At 41.2% G+C, this 13,852-nt stretch overlaps 4 protein-coding genes and 1 non-coding gene across 8 annotated transcripts; 2 read left to right on the top strand and 3 right to left on the bottom strand.

The window, feature by feature from the left end:
* Positions 1-1,413: 1,413 nt before the first annotated feature.
* Positions 1,414-1,522, bottom strand: trnal-caa (transfer RNA leucine (anticodon CAA)). Its single transcript has 2 exons — positions 1,485-1,522; positions 1,414-1,459 (listed from the first exon to the last, which is right to left on the bottom strand). It is a non-coding gene; the product is annotated as a tRNA-Leu (tRNA).
* A 435-nt stretch (positions 1,523-1,957) lies between these two features.
* On the bottom strand, positions 1,958-3,645 carry LOC131110483 (protein hairy-like). Of its 4 annotated transcripts, none has more exons than XM_058063655.2 (5): positions 3,482-3,645; positions 2,922-3,017; positions 2,749-2,842; positions 2,644-2,660; positions 1,958-2,565 (listed from the first exon to the last, which is right to left on the bottom strand). In XM_058063655.2, exons 1-5 carry the CDS (start codon positions 3,533-3,535, stop codon positions 2,062-2,064), a joined length of 765 nt encoding a protein of 254 aa, XP_057919638.2. In that variant the 5' UTR covers positions 3,536-3,645; the 3' UTR covers positions 1,958-2,061. The 4 variants fall into 4 exon arrangements, with proteins under 4 accessions (XP_057919638.2, XP_057919637.2, XP_057919636.2 ...); XM_058063654.2 differs by having other exon boundaries at positions 2,644-2,663; XM_058063653.2 differs by having other exon boundaries at positions 1,958-2,660.
* A 2,434-nt stretch (positions 3,646-6,079) lies between these two features.
* her5 (hairy-related 5) lies at positions 6,080-7,658 on the top strand. Its single transcript, XM_078788225.1, has 3 exons — positions 6,080-6,547; positions 6,612-6,707; positions 6,780-7,658. Exons 1-3 carry the CDS (start codon positions 6,500-6,502, stop codon positions 7,233-7,235), a joined length of 600 nt encoding a protein of 199 aa, XP_078644351.1. The 5' UTR covers positions 6,080-6,499; the 3' UTR covers positions 7,236-7,658.
* Positions 7,659-10,016: 2,358 nt separating this feature from the next.
* On the bottom strand, positions 10,017-11,454 carry pfdn6 (prefoldin subunit 6). The gene is made up of 4 exons (XM_058062852.2): positions 11,268-11,454; positions 11,014-11,084; positions 10,815-10,939; positions 10,017-10,234 (listed from the first exon to the last, which is right to left on the bottom strand). Exons 1-4 carry the CDS (start codon positions 11,329-11,331, stop codon positions 10,114-10,116), a joined length of 381 nt encoding a protein of 126 aa, XP_057918835.1. The 5' UTR covers positions 11,332-11,454; the 3' UTR covers positions 10,017-10,113.
* A 402-nt stretch (positions 11,455-11,856) lies between these two features.
* mmgt1 (membrane magnesium transporter 1) lies at positions 11,857-13,512 on the top strand. The gene is made up of 4 exons (XM_058062851.2): positions 11,857-12,015; positions 12,273-12,325; positions 12,417-12,520; positions 12,708-13,512. Exons 1-4 carry the CDS (start codon positions 11,937-11,939, stop codon positions 12,862-12,864), a joined length of 393 nt encoding a protein of 130 aa, XP_057918834.1. The 5' UTR covers positions 11,857-11,936; the 3' UTR covers positions 12,865-13,512.
* Positions 13,513-13,852: the final 340 nt, after the last annotated feature.

The raw sequence follows: 13,852 nt of genomic DNA on the forward strand, positions 1-13,852 counted from the left end.
GTTTTCTCCCAATCAGGAATGCACATTCACGGCACAAACAAAAACGTGGATTAAAGGCGGTAACAGGATCAGCTCTAATCAGCGTGTCAGCGGAAAAATACCAGGGAGTTTTCCATTATTGTCAGGTCACTCCAAAGGGTGATCTCTTTTCCCCTTTTTTTCCCCTATTAATTATGTGCCGTGCCGCAGAAAGCATCCTCCACAGTGTGGGCAAGCTTCTCGGCTTTCATACGCTGACAACATGCGATGAGGCGCAGTGGAGAAGAATCAAGCTGCTCAGTGATGTGCATGCCCTCTCATTTGGCTGACAAAGAACAATGGCCTCCTCATAACCGATGGGACTCACACAAACAGAGCTTCTTTGGAGCAAGGAAGGGGGAAAATAACCATTACCCAATGTACATGTTCTATCATGTGATTAATTCTCTTTTCCCTAGCCAGACCCAAATGCGGGAACTCCTTGGTGAAAACACTCAGCCTCATCATCATCAGATGAAGAGTGTTAGGTACATGTTCGGGTCAGCAATAGAAGTACGGAAGAACGATGACTGGTGAAGCTTAGCTAAGGTCAACCCATTTTTTATTATTATTGTTATATTTAATATTATATATATTGAATATTTATTGTAGCTGTAACAATTAATGTATTTATTTTAACTTGTAAAACATTGAGTGATGAGCAAAGAGGTACAGTGCTACTATGCCGATAGAGTGTGTCAGTGCTGCCCTCTGCTGGCCAAAAAGCAAAGAAGAACAAAACATGAACACTCAATTTACACACGAGATGCAACTTTCTATAAATAAATTAACCAAGCAGTAAGATGCCGACTAAAAAAGGCATTTTGATGGCTTTGCTTGACCTGACTCCACTATAGAAATGCGTTTTTTCTACACTTTGGTGTGTTTGAAAAATGTGACCATTGCTGAAACATGTTTGATATGTTTCCTTGTCTTCGGCTGCATTTTCTTTTGCACGATTATTTTCATTTCTTGTATATTTGTAATGTTTGATAGCAAATGCTAATGCTAAAAGTGCCGCTGAAATACTCCGTAAATGTAAATAAAGTATTTTTTATTCACTTTTTTGTCTCTCCTACGAAAGTCTGTGCAGCACGTGATGCATGATATGCTAATGATGGCGTCATGAAGGGACTTCTAGGACAGCCAATGGCTGTTTTTCTTACTGAAAGGTTAGCAACAGTGCTGCCCAGACGTGTGCCCTGTTTGCATCCCATAGTGTGTGTATTTAGTGTGTATTTCACCTAAATAATGTGGAAGCACATGACACTATTTAAGTAGTTTAACATTAATATCATAACGTAATGAGTCGTAAATGTCATCGTTTAATCTCTTTTCCTTCGGGTCGTTTTGAAAGAAAACTATTTTATGACAGTCCAAACATTGAAAATACCTTGTCAGGAGTGGGATTTGAACCCACGCCTCCATTTGGAGACCAGAATTCCCATTCCTATGGAAGGTTTGCCCTTGAGCCTGGCGCCTTAGACCGCTCGGCCATCCTGACACTCCTGCTTCAGGTGTTTTAATCAGTTACAGGTGTGTTGAAGACGGTGTTCGTGGAATGGCTTATTTGCAGTCTCCTGCCATATGAACCACATGGTGGCGCTGTTGTTCAGCCCCGGAAATTGGGTTACACGCGACTCAAATTCTCTCCCAAAACCCCCTCTGTAACTTTAGGGTTTTTGCTGAGTCACTGTGAAATGGTCTTCAACATCTTCAGGGGACTGACAAACACCTGTGTGTCAAATTTGAGCAAGACTGGTTGGAAAACATCAACAGCCGCCATCAAGTACAACTCTTTGCGAGGGACTCAGGCCATGAGTCATGGATTATTAGTTTAATGATGATCAAGCTTTAATTATAACTGAGCCGGATATATGTATGACATGATTTCTTAACACTGAAATGAAAACTATTCCAAAGAGATTTATGAGTTTTATTTACAAATAATATGCCATTTAATATATACACCTTTGTACATTGCAGGCATGATGGGGCGCCATCTTTTGGAATGTCTTTAAAGTCACCCGCCACTAGAGGGTATCAAAACCAGGGTCTCCACATGAGCGAGGATGACCTCTGCGTGGGGTGCGGCGGTGACCTCAGCGAGGTGACGGGTGGGTAGTGGAAGACCGTGGGAGCCACGCCGGGCGAGGAGGAAGTCAGCGTGTGCAGGGAGTGCGGGAGCGCGGAGAAAGAGGTGTTGGACGACAGAGGTGACAGACTCGGGGGGAAGGAGAAGTGACAGGCTAAGGTGGGGAAAGGAGGAGAGGAAGTGGAGAAAGAGGGGGAGAACCAGGGGGAGGTGGGAGGCGAGTGTAGCGGCGTGGAGCAAGCGTGAGGCTGAGGCGGGGAATGTATGAGGAGCAGGGAGCTGTCTTTACTCTCAGATGTGCAAATGCCCTCCGCTGACGCCGCATCCGGGAGTCTTATTATACACTGCAAAGATGGCGTGGGATGTTTTGCCTTGTAGGTCTGCTGCTGCTGCTGCTGCTCCATGTGGTTCTTCAGCCCCTCCATGAGGTTGGCTCTGTGCGCGGGTGGCATCTTGTGCATGTAGGAGGCTATTTGAGCCACACACTGCTGAAAACCTGCACCCTCAATGGTGAAGTGAGGAGGACTTACCACGCCGCGGCTAACATCTGCTGGTGCATACAACGGGGGTGCTTGTCATTACAAGTTGACATGAACATCAGGAGATGTTAAAACACACACACACGCAAGACTAACCATTGCTCGGGTTCTTGCCATCTGTCCACCTGTGAAGATACTCCACAGTCAAGTCCAGAATCTCTGCCTTCTCAATTTTGGGATTCTGCAGACGCTGTTGGCGGCATGGATGTGAACATGTTCAATACAGTTTCCAGCACAGGCGCATGCTATTGTTTTCCGTGGAAACTCACTGGATCTGCCGTATTAGTCAACAATAAGCTTCTTAGTTCTGCAAGACTCTTATTTATTCGGTCTCGTCTCTTCTTTTCCACAGCTGGTTTGAGAATCTACAGAGGGGAATCAACGGCAATTTATGAGCATTATCTATCCGAACCTTGCAAAAAATCCAACATTTTTGGAATAACCTGAACAAAATGCTTGATAACGTCAGAAAGTATCATTTTCCATATGTCATCTTATAGCAGAGTCTGCCTCAAATATTCTATATCAAGCAATATGTTTCATGCACAGCATCATGCTTAAACTATTTGACTCTCATACCAAATGTACTGTTTACAATAATACTAACTATTGTACTGCATTATGTCATATTGAATACAAAGTCACTATATCATTGCATAAAACGTTTACATGTTTATTAAAGTGTGCTACCATAAAATGATGGTAATAATACAACAAAACTCGTGTAAAAGCGGGTGTTTTGCCAACCTGGCAACCCAATTAATATCGTTAGCAATCCAGCAACACAAAAATCGGTGTATTGTAGCAAATTAGTGTTGAAAATCCTTACCCTTTTTCTGCTCTTGGTATCATCCTGGACTTTTCTTTCAAAGTTCCTGGTCATGTTTAGGCCAAACTTTCCTGTGCGAGTGTGAGAGGAGTAGCAGCGATCATCGTGACGTGTTGGTGTGATGGCTCCATATGTAGGCCTCTTCTCGCCTCTGATTGGCTGGCTGCTGACACACTGACCACGCCTTCCTCCGCGTGAGTTTTTGTTGTCATGAAATGGAATCTGTTTCAAATGGAAATAAGGTCAAAATAAGATTCCTCACAAATCGATGAAAGTCAAAATAAAATCACACACCTTCAGTTATATTAACCCCACGGAAACTAACAAAAAGGCAATATTTAAAAAATCAAATTGAATACAAGAAATAACATAATAATACAATAAAATGAATCACATATGAACCTGAAAAAAAATAAATGTCAGAGCAAAATAGCATATTTTTACCATTATGATTAGGATGTTCTGCCTTAATAACAACATTAAAAAGCTAATCTGCTTCAAAATGAAATTCTTGTGTTGTATTATTATTATTATTGTATTGTAATTATTTTATTTACAGACATCTATTTTTTATAAATAAACAGATTTTTAAATGTGTTTTAAACAGGTACCTACATAAAACTATATAAATATTCACCATATAGCCGAATACTAACAAATACAGTTAATAATGGCCGAATAATTATATTAAATTAATTCAGATTTCAGTGATTTTAAGGTGTTTTTTTTAAGTGCGAGGCTGGGAACCTACTTTTTCTCGTGGGAACAGAAACCAAGTGAGAAAGTGCTCAGCTTTTTATGACGTGCGAGACATCAGCACTTTGCATTAAGTGGCCAAATGAGGCACTCACAGTTTGGTCATAATACAATCACACGGGGGTTCGGGGTGATAAGACACACGTGGGGACATTATTTCATTGTTTGGCATCACGTGAACGTATGCTTTGGGGTTATCAATGTATGGCATAAGGTGTGGTGCGTGGAGGATGGCATCTCGTTCCCATGGGAACAGAGGACACGAGGCCACACGTTTGCGGTGCTGGTGGGATGAAGTGTGAGGATGATGATGGTTACACCGGTGTGTCAAGTGTGCTGCCAGGGGTCAACTTCGTACCTTGTGTTTGGACTTCACACCAGCAAGTACGACACTTGTTGGCTTCACTACACGTTCCCACACTCACACGCACACGCACACACAGACACACACGCTTCGGACACGCCCCACAGCTCACGATATTGGAAGTAAACGGTCCACGTGGTGCACACAAAGACACTTTGGACAAACGATTAGCTTTCATTACAAGCTCAGGTAAGCATATTATTGGTCTTTTCCCAGTACATCACTTTTTTAAATGCTGAAACACACAACACACAAGTCTTTCATTAGTATTCAAATTTAATTAAATGTATGCATTATATGATCTATATAGGTTTGTATTTGTTCTTTTATTTTTACTTTAGATCTCAATGAGTGTGAATGAATTCAATATTGGGGGTTGGGGTGATCCTAATTTTATAAAATATAGTTGGTATCCTTTATATGTCAAGCTCAGGCCCAGGAATCAAACTTGGAAAATGAACTTAACTGGAATAGCTTGGTTCAGTGACAAGAAGCAGATACAATATTATATTTGCTACATTGCTGACAACCATTCATAGTTAAGGTGCCAGATTCAGACTTCAAGGCAAAATAATGTAACTGTAAGAGACTAAAATGACAGTACTTTAACTATTACATCGTGATTGTACAATATAACCAATTAAAGAGGCATATGACAATCAAAACTATGAATTTTAACTACAACAAAGCATGCTGGGAAAAGTGTAATCCGCCCATTCTACAACTGCAAAGTCTTCCGGGTTCCTCGTGATGTTTTTGTGTCAATATATAATACTGTAGCTTTTGCCCAGACATTGACAGAATGACGAAATTGGTGTCTTATAAAGGAGACGTGCGTATGCTTGACCAAAAAAAAACAAAATATAATTGTGTCAAATCTGACAGAAAATTGAGTGAGTTTCATTTTCTTCTTCCTGGTAAGCTAAACAACATTTATTTAATGTAACAATTGACTTCACTAGCAAAACCCGGAAGGAAGGAAGCATTTGATTTACTACTCAGACAGGCGGGTAAATATTTTTAAAGTATTATACTACTATTACATTTATCTGACATATAAGTAATTTTTGGGTAACACTCCACTCAAATGTATAAATGGGGGTTTTGTGACTGCCGTCGCCTTGGTTTCCAGCATAGCCGCTAGGCCTCCACTAATCGTCGTCTTTTGATTGTAAACGGAAGTATCAGTGGGTCTTAAAGGTCTCTTCATCTCTGCAGGATCTCCATGATCCGATCATCCCACTGTTATCTCCACTCTTGAGCCTATTATGAGGATCAGGGTGGCTCTATACGCAGTGTGCACACACAGACACCCCCCTCCCCGCACCCCCACCTCCACGCACCGACATTAAATACAGTATATCTGCACACACACGTACACACGTACACACATACACACATACACACATATACACATGCACTTACACACACAGGTGGCACGCGATCTGCTCGTGCTGTTGTGTAGCACCCAGTGAAACCAAAACATGTCGGCGCTCAGGTGTCAAGTGAGCAATTTGGCCAGCAAAAGTACGTGTGTGGGGGTGTGTATATAGTTTTTATTGCTCTTTTTTATACTCTTACGTAGCCTATATTACATTTTTTTTCGTTAGGAAGAATTTCACAATCTTTGTTTCGTCTTATCTTGTAAACCCCAATTTGCTAAAAAAAATCATTATGCTAAAAAAACAACATATAAACAAAGCTTGGTGTGTATTATAACAGTACATACAATCATAATGTGAAGTGATTTTACATGAAGTCCAGATGGATTCAATACTATTTTGTTTACCTTCAATGATGGGCGGGTCCAGTGGTGGGCGTGGCTACCTGCGGGGAAGCCAATAAATGTGCAATGCAGGTATTCATGTCTACTGCATGGAGACTGGAGAAGGACAAACATGAAGGCGTTAACTTCAACAGAGCCTCACAGGGAGAGGATGAGGAGGGTAAGAGGACTGAAACGACACAAAATGATCATTGTAGAAATTAAATTTGACGATATTTCCAAAGGTGTCGAAACCTGTGATCGAAAAACGCAGACGAGAGAGGATCAACCACAGTTTGGAGACCTTACGCCTGTTGATGCTGGAAAACACACACAATGAGGTACATGTTAAACATATTATACAGTATAAGATGATGACATGACTTCATATTCTTAACTTCTCATCCTTTTAGAAGTTAAGGAACCCCAAAGTAGAGAAAGCAGAGATTCTGGAGAGTGTGGTCCAGTTCTTGAAGTCGGACAAGGAGCTGGTGGAGAAGGATGACCGTGCAATGACATCAGTCCCGTACAGGGACCAAACAACCAGGACCACCAACCCCCAGCAGCACGACTACCAGGCCGGGATGAGGTCCTGTCTCCTGAAGATCAGACACTTCATAGCCGGTGAGAACCAGAACTCCGCCGGACGTGCTTCCATTGGACTTTCTGAGCCTCAGAAGAGTCCACCAACCCCAGGATACGTCCCCCACAAACTGTACCCCCAACATCCGAGGCAGGATGGGATCTTATCTCATCCGTACTTGAGCCAAGGGGGTTCTTACCAGGACTGCGATACCAGGAAACTCCTCTCCTCTCCTTCAGCCTGTGTCCAGAGTCCGGGCCCTGTTTGGAGACCCTGGCCCCAGTGAGGGCCACCCCCATCTAGATTCTATTTTTGATACCACACACCATCATCATGTGTAAATATATATTCAGTGTACAGCATGGATACGTTTCCGTACCTTATTCTCTGTTTTATGGCCTTTTTTGGAAACCTTTTTATTTTTATTGTGTATAGAACTGGTACATTTCCAGTTGAACTGGTCTTCCAATGTGATGATTCACACATACTTGATCCACATTGGATATGCCCATTGAGATGCTGATGGATGTTTTTGTAGTCTTTTTGTCATGGATGTAGAAGAGGGACCATTCACACATTGTCCACCATCCTAGACACCACCATCCAATCTACAAATGCATGTTTTTTTTTCAACCTTACGGCCAATGCTGCTGTTGCAAAAACTGTAAACATGTTGATAGTGTAAATCAAATAAAGTGGCTTGGTTTCCCTGTTCCGGTGAAACTCAAAACAGTGTGTACATTTAATTTCACTTCACTGGACTGCATGTGTATTTGGACATTTGCGTTATATTTCATAATTTAAAAATATATGATAACATATTGCAATCTATTTCTGCACTGTGTGTATGCTAGAGGCCCCGCCTCCACGCACCCTAGACAGAAAGACTGATTGACCACAGGGCTCACAATCAGGATGCACAGTGACTCCTCTTCATGTCTGCTTATGTGCCCAACAATGAACATGTTCGCCTGAACAAAAAATCTTGTCATGTTTTAATCTTGCAAGATCTTGTGACACCCCAACGATTAATAAGGGTATGAAGTTAGTCAAAAAAGGTACTTTTGTGAATATTTTCTCCACCAAAATCTGTGATTATTGGCAATATAAAAGCAATATTTTTTCCCCATCATGAAAATATATATACCAGCGTGTCAGTTTTTGTCAACCCCCCCCCCCAAAAAAACAATATTGGACATCCCTATATATATTATATCATATTATATCTGGGAGTTCCACAGAGTAAAAATCAAATCTCTCTCTTAATTTGCATTATTTTCCACTACATGATATGAAATCTGCATATTTTCTAAATATTTTATTCACTATTTATTATGTTATAATGGTCTATAATTTAAACAATGTTTCATGTGTTATAGGTTGTCACAAAATTGTGGCTTTCCACCTGTTGTACATGGCTACTATTCTCTATAAATGATGATATACTGAGCATTCTCACCAAATCGTGCCATAAAGTGTTCCGCCACACACAAAGCGATGAGGACTTGAGGTTGAATTGTGTTTTTCGAGGACATTTCAAAGTGGAAGATGCGTTAATGGTCACTACTGTGTGCTTTTCCAAGCTGGGATGACTTATCAACATTACAAAGCACCTTTAATGGCTCTTCCATCCTCAAATGCCCTCCAGAGCTTGTTTGTGCACTTTGTCACCAATTTGTTGCAAATCAAAATACCATAGAGCAAGAAAATAAATCAAGTATTATTTACTAGTATAATTGGATTAAAAAGGGCACAAATATTTAGTATGCAAGAATGTGTTGCAATTAACTGACGTCATTAAGTTAGGGTTTTAAACGGAGTGCTTAATGTGATAATACAAGGAAAAGCAGGCTCCCTAAATAGCAGAAAAGCACAATTCCCTTGCAAGAATAGAGGTGTTAGTCCCGCAGTGCTGCTCCGTGTCCGGGTTGCTTTTGTACATTGGAGGGATTAAAGCTCCCGCAGGAAAGGCCAATGAATGCAAGGGATGAGATTAGTCTTTCATTACTGACGAGCATCTGCCTCCATTGGGACGTTCAAAGGATGTCTGTTCGTTGGAGTTTCACTTTTGAGGGCACTCGTTCGCGGGGAGCACAGATCATGGGAAGAAGTTCTTCTTGGCTGTTTGTGTCCACTGGTCCACCGTAGGTCTGCCCCCATCGCCGTTTGGTCACATCTAACTAACACCTTTTGGCGTCAGACGACTAAACTAACACTATTATACGGCTTGCCACATTACAATCATGCTATAGTGTCACTTGACACCAGATTAGCACCGTGACAGTATCGCCTCCAGCCATGGGTTACAATTATCACCAAATCATTCACTGATATTGCATAGTCAATTTACTTGGTATCGGATCGAGACCCAAATGGATCCGTACCCCCCCCCCCCACGAAATAAGGAGCGTGGGACGGTTGACACCCACGTGCCAGACACATGCAGGCTCGTGTGCAGCAACAGCTGAAGTGTGGCAAGCTAACACGTCCGGGGTCGTCACGGCAATAAGACAACACAACGTGTTTTTATACCAAAACTATGCTGCTCCCACCCGTGTTGTTGTATCAGCTGTGCAACGGAGAAACCATTAAATGGTAGGGCTGAGTACACAAACATGAGTATAATAAAGGAATGCAGTGTTGTTCCAAGATGCTATTCTGCGAGTGGCCTATAGAGGGCAGTCATGTCCAACATAGAAATTAGAGCAAGCATTTCGGGTGAAGTGCTTAGATTATTCAAAGGAGGAAATGTTTTGTTTAGATTGAGCTACATCTACCCAACGACCAGTTATTCAGTCACCATTACAATATTGTTCATTAATAATGTATTTTACAATATATAATGGCCAATAAGGAGCCGCACTTTGGACACAACTGCAGTAGTTTAGTGACTATGTGTTGCCATGCATTAGTTTAAACGGTTTAGCCAGTGCTTCTCACAGGACTACAATCTACCTGTGGCTATCTGTTGTGTCTATTGAACATAATTAACCATGACCAAGTCTTTTAATTATACTGTGGTAGTCAAAAAGCAAAACATTCTATAAAAGATAAAAAACAACAGATGTAAAGTTGCAAATGCATGTATAAGCACATTTAATTGGCATGGACTCCTACAAGTGAACTTTGTGTTGTGTGTGTGTGCGCTGAAGTTCTTCACTGGGTCAGACTTTCCCCACAGCGAGGCCTTGAGCTTTCTGAAACTCCTGCTGTAAACTGGACAAAAGCTCTCGGTGCTGTTCTGATTTCTTCTCCATGTCTTTCAGAAGTGTCTCGTACCGCTGGCTGGAATTTAGAGGGGGAGGGGGGGGTGTAATGAATGTTTTTAAAAAATGACTAAATATTCATAATTTTAATGTTTAGTCTCCATCGGGCTGGAATCACGTTTAAATACATCAAAATTTAGAATGCGGAAACTATTTTAGGCTAGATAGCTATTATTTAACAATACTTAATGAAATAACTCACCGAAACATTTAAACAGTGATTGGTAAAATATGAAACAACACAGGTCATAAGGTTCATTTCATTTTTTCTGTCAGCTTTGTGGGACAAAAAGCAAACAAGAACTTAGAGCAGCAATTCAAGGGCGCCCTCTGGTGGATTAAAAAGCAAACTCCACATTTTCATGACTTTTGATTAGGGGTGTCCAAGCTTTTACAAAAATATTAGCATAGATTCATAATATTAAGAGTGTTTTACAAGCAAAAGGGAAAACACAGCCCTGAGCCTCGGCCAATGGCTACTTTTGGACAAATGAGGACCCACAACCTTATCTTTCTTAGCCTAAACATACAGAGGACGAGCTGCATGATAGGACCATGAATAGGGCATTATTATTAGTATTATAATAACCATTACTCACATCTCTCCGTTGATGTATTCCAGCCTTTTCGTCACAGTAGCTTTGGCCTCATCCAAGTCTTGTTTCACCAAAACAGGACCAATGAGTTTGTAGACTGTGTTTGCACTGTCTAGTAGATCTAGCTCCTTGAAATACAAAATTATGCGTTCAGTAATGTAGTTTTAAAAGTATGCAGAAGCAAAGCAATGACTTAAAATACCTCTTTGACGATGTTGTTTTCTGTCAGCTGCGTCTCCAGCTTCTGTCGAGCTGACATGCTCTTGCTGACATCTAAACAGCGGATAGAAAGCAGGTGTCAAGGTACACATGTTAATTCAGCCCCTTTAAGGCACATTTGTAATCAAAAACAACACTTACAATGTACCGAATGAATACACTAAACTCATTTGGTATAATAGCGACTGTTATCATATGGCATTCGCAAGCTAGCATAGCTAGAAATGAAGCACATACCTTTTTGCATCTGAGTATATTTTTCTAACTCAGCTTTCAGTTTCTTTTGAATGGCCTCTGCCATGCTTGTATTTACTTATATAAACACAACAGTAAGTTTGACAATGTAGTATATAAAAAGACAGACAGCTAGCTAAATGTGGAACATGAAGCCTCTGGAAGCTAACCGGAAAGGGTGGTGTGTATGCACGTGAGTGCTGCGGATGTTAGTTTTAGACCTTCAAAATAAGAGTCATTAGGTCTCGTATCTGAGCGCATTTTTTGAATGGTCACTGTCGTGGTTGTATTTACTTGTACAAATACAATAGTAAGTTTGATAATATAGTTTATGAAAAGACAAAGAAGTTGCCAAATGGGACTCGGGAAGGTAGCTAATCGAAAAAGGTAGTTTGTCGGTTCAGACCTTCAAAATAAGAGGAAATACATTTTGTATGCATATTAGGGGCGACTCCTAGCGGGGGAAAAGCGAACGACAAACACACATTTGGTTAATTTTGAGAACCGAATCAAACATAAATAATCAACAAATTAAAGACTAATCTTTTTTTTATCAATAACGCAATAAAGTACAACCACATTCCATTCATGTGGTGTTGTTATTAGGTCACGTTGCGACATTTTACGACAACGGTTTATGACACCACAGAGTTCATCACTGTCCTGCTGAAAATGGCGTCGTCGTTTTGGAAAGGTGTCGTCGGAATTGGACTTTTTGCCTTAGCACATGCAGCTTTCTCAGCAGCACAGCGTAAGTTTCGTTGACTGAAGTGGGTGACCAGGTGTCGGTTAATTTGCCTGTCAGGAGACGGGCTCACAGGGAGACTGATTTAACCTGCCTCCCTCGGCCTTGTGGGACGACAGCTAGCTAGCATGATGCTAACTAAGCTCAGCTGCATGAAGTACTGTGCACCTTGCACGGACGACATCCTTAAAGCTTCAGCTGCAGTTTATTTGCCAATTCCCATTACATCAAATGATATATTTGTACATGTTTTATCCCATCAGATCGATCTTACATGAGACTCACGGAGAAAGAAAACGAAACCCTGCCAGTTGACGTGAGTATTTATTTATGCCATGTGTTAAATGATTATTGCATTTTTCGGGCACTTTGTGATATCCACCACGGTCTCCTTTGTTGTGTTGCAGATTGTATTACAAACCCTATTGTCTTTTGTAATGACGTGTTATGGTATTGTCCACATTGCTGGAGAGTTCAAGGACATGGACGCTTCCTCAGAGCTCAAGAACAAGTACGTATCACATCAGAAGTTTGCTTATGTCCTCACCCATGTGATTAAATGTTAGTAGGAATCGAACAAATTGAGACACAGCTATACGTCCTACATAGCATTCCATTTCGTGTTAATCCTTTGGGTACTCATTGAGCTTAAATCTTGCAGGATTTGCTTAGTCTCCTTTTATTTTTTCCTTCCCCAGAACCTTTGACACACTGAGGAATCATCCGTCTTTTTACCTTTTCAACCACCGAGGACGAGTGCTGTTCCGCTCCTCAGAGGAGGAGGTGTCCTCACTGCGCCAGCAGCAAGCTCTTCCCATCCCGTTACGGCTCCGCAAACTGGAGCATTTGCACTGAGACTGGCCTTTCCCCCCCCCCTGCCTGTAAGATTACTAATGTCACTTAGGATTTTGGTTGTTGTTAGACCGAAAGGTGGTGGGAGGCCCAACGCAACACCCCCTATTTTTTGTTTTCATGTACATAAAGGATGTATCATGCTGTACAAACATGCACCTCTGTTCACATGATTGCGCCATCATGTCCACCTCCCGCCTGTGTGCCAACCCTTGTGTTTTTCAAGCAGGTGTGTTTGTATGGAAATGATTTGGAGTCTTAAATTCTGAGACCTCTCGCCATTGTTGTCCCTTCTCACACGACTTGGGATATTTGTCTTCTTTGCACTGAATATGCTCTGTATGAAGGGTTTTTAAAACGCTTCTTTAGTATCATCTACTCGTCAGTCTCCAGAAGATAGTAGGGCAGCGTTTAGGTTTGTTGTCTTGTTTGCAATAAAGAGGTTTGATATCTGTGACAGGAAATATCGGGTCATCACTATAAATCTACTACTGACTTGGAAGCCAAATAATGGTACACTTCTTTTTGTTGACATTTTTTATACCGCATTTTCTGGACTATAAGCCGCAAGAAGAGCCAACCTATGGAAAAAAGTGCTACTTATAGTCCGGAAAATACAGTATATGATTTAATAAAAGCAACCTGATTTTACCCTGATGTTTACATTTCATGTAGTTATCAAAATAAATTACTACTATAATGGTAATCAAATGTGATGAAAAGAAGTGACAGACTTCAAGGCTGTTAAATTATGTCATGTAAATGAACTGTGTTGCGACCGTTGGCCACCAGGTGTCAGCAGAGAAACTTAAAGGGGACCTATTGCGCTAATTTTTCACCCTTTGTATTGAGTTGTCTCCTATAGAGCTGCTACACGCAATAACCTGCACAGAAAACTTTTTAGATTTTGCAGAATCTGCACCTATTACAGGTGCCTATTTTAATTTATTCCACCAACGGCCTGTCACTGGGCATGCCCACTCCGCTGCCT

The sequence above is a fragment of the Doryrhamphus excisus genome, linkage group LG22 (assembly GCF_037039965.1).
Source record: "Doryrhamphus excisus strain RoL-2023G ecotype Guam linkage group LG22, RoL_Dexc_Guam_v1.1, whole genome shotgun sequence".
Lineage (NCBI taxonomy): Eukaryota > Metazoa > Chordata > Actinopteri > Syngnathiformes > Syngnathidae > Doryrhamphus > Doryrhamphus excisus.

Coding starts and splice junctions, on each gene's coding strand:
- her5 (XM_078788225.1), top strand. CDS start 6,500: ATGAAGGCGTTAACTTCAACAGAGCCTCACAGGGAGAGGATGAGGAGG. Junction 6,548..6,611: donor ACAGGGAGAGGATGAGGAGG/GTAAGAGGACTG, acceptor ATATTTCCAAAG/GTGTCGAAACCTGTGATCGA. Junction 6,708..6,779: donor TGGAAAACACACACAATGAG/GTACATGTTAAA, acceptor TCATCCTTTTAG/AAGTTAAGGAACCCCAAAGT.
- pfdn6 (XM_058062852.2), bottom strand. CDS start 11,331: ATGGCAGAGGCCATTCAAAAGAAACTGAAAGCTGAGTTAGAAAAATAT. Junction 11,085..11,267: donor ATATACTCAGATGCAAAAAG/GTATGTGCTTCA, acceptor TCCGCTGTTTAG/ATGTCAGCAAGAGCATGTCA. Junction 10,940..11,013: donor AAAACAACATCGTCAAAGAG/GTATTTTAAGTC, acceptor TTGTATTTCAAG/GAGCTAGATCTACTAGACAG.
- LOC131110483 (XM_058063652.2), bottom strand. CDS start 3,535: ATGACCAGGAACTTTGAAAGAAAAGTCCAGGATGATACCAAGAGCAGA. Junction 3,018..3,481: donor ATACCAAGAGCAGAAAAAGG/GTAAGGATTTTC, acceptor TCCCCTCTGTAG/ATTCTCAAACCAGCTGTGGA. Junction 2,843..2,921: donor TGACTAATACGGCAGATCCA/GTGAGTTTCCAC, acceptor TGCCGCCAACAG/CGTCTGCAGAATCCCAAAAT.
- mmgt1 (XM_058062851.2), top strand. CDS start 11,937: ATGGCGTCGTCGTTTTGGAAAGGTGTCGTCGGAATTGGACTTTTTGCC. Junction 12,326..12,416: donor ACGAAACCCTGCCAGTTGAC/GTGAGTATTTAT, acceptor GTTGTGTTGCAG/ATTGTATTACAAACCCTATT. Junction 12,521..12,707: donor TCCTCAGAGCTCAAGAACAA/GTACGTATCACA, acceptor TTCCTTCCCCAG/AACCTTTGACACACTGAGGA.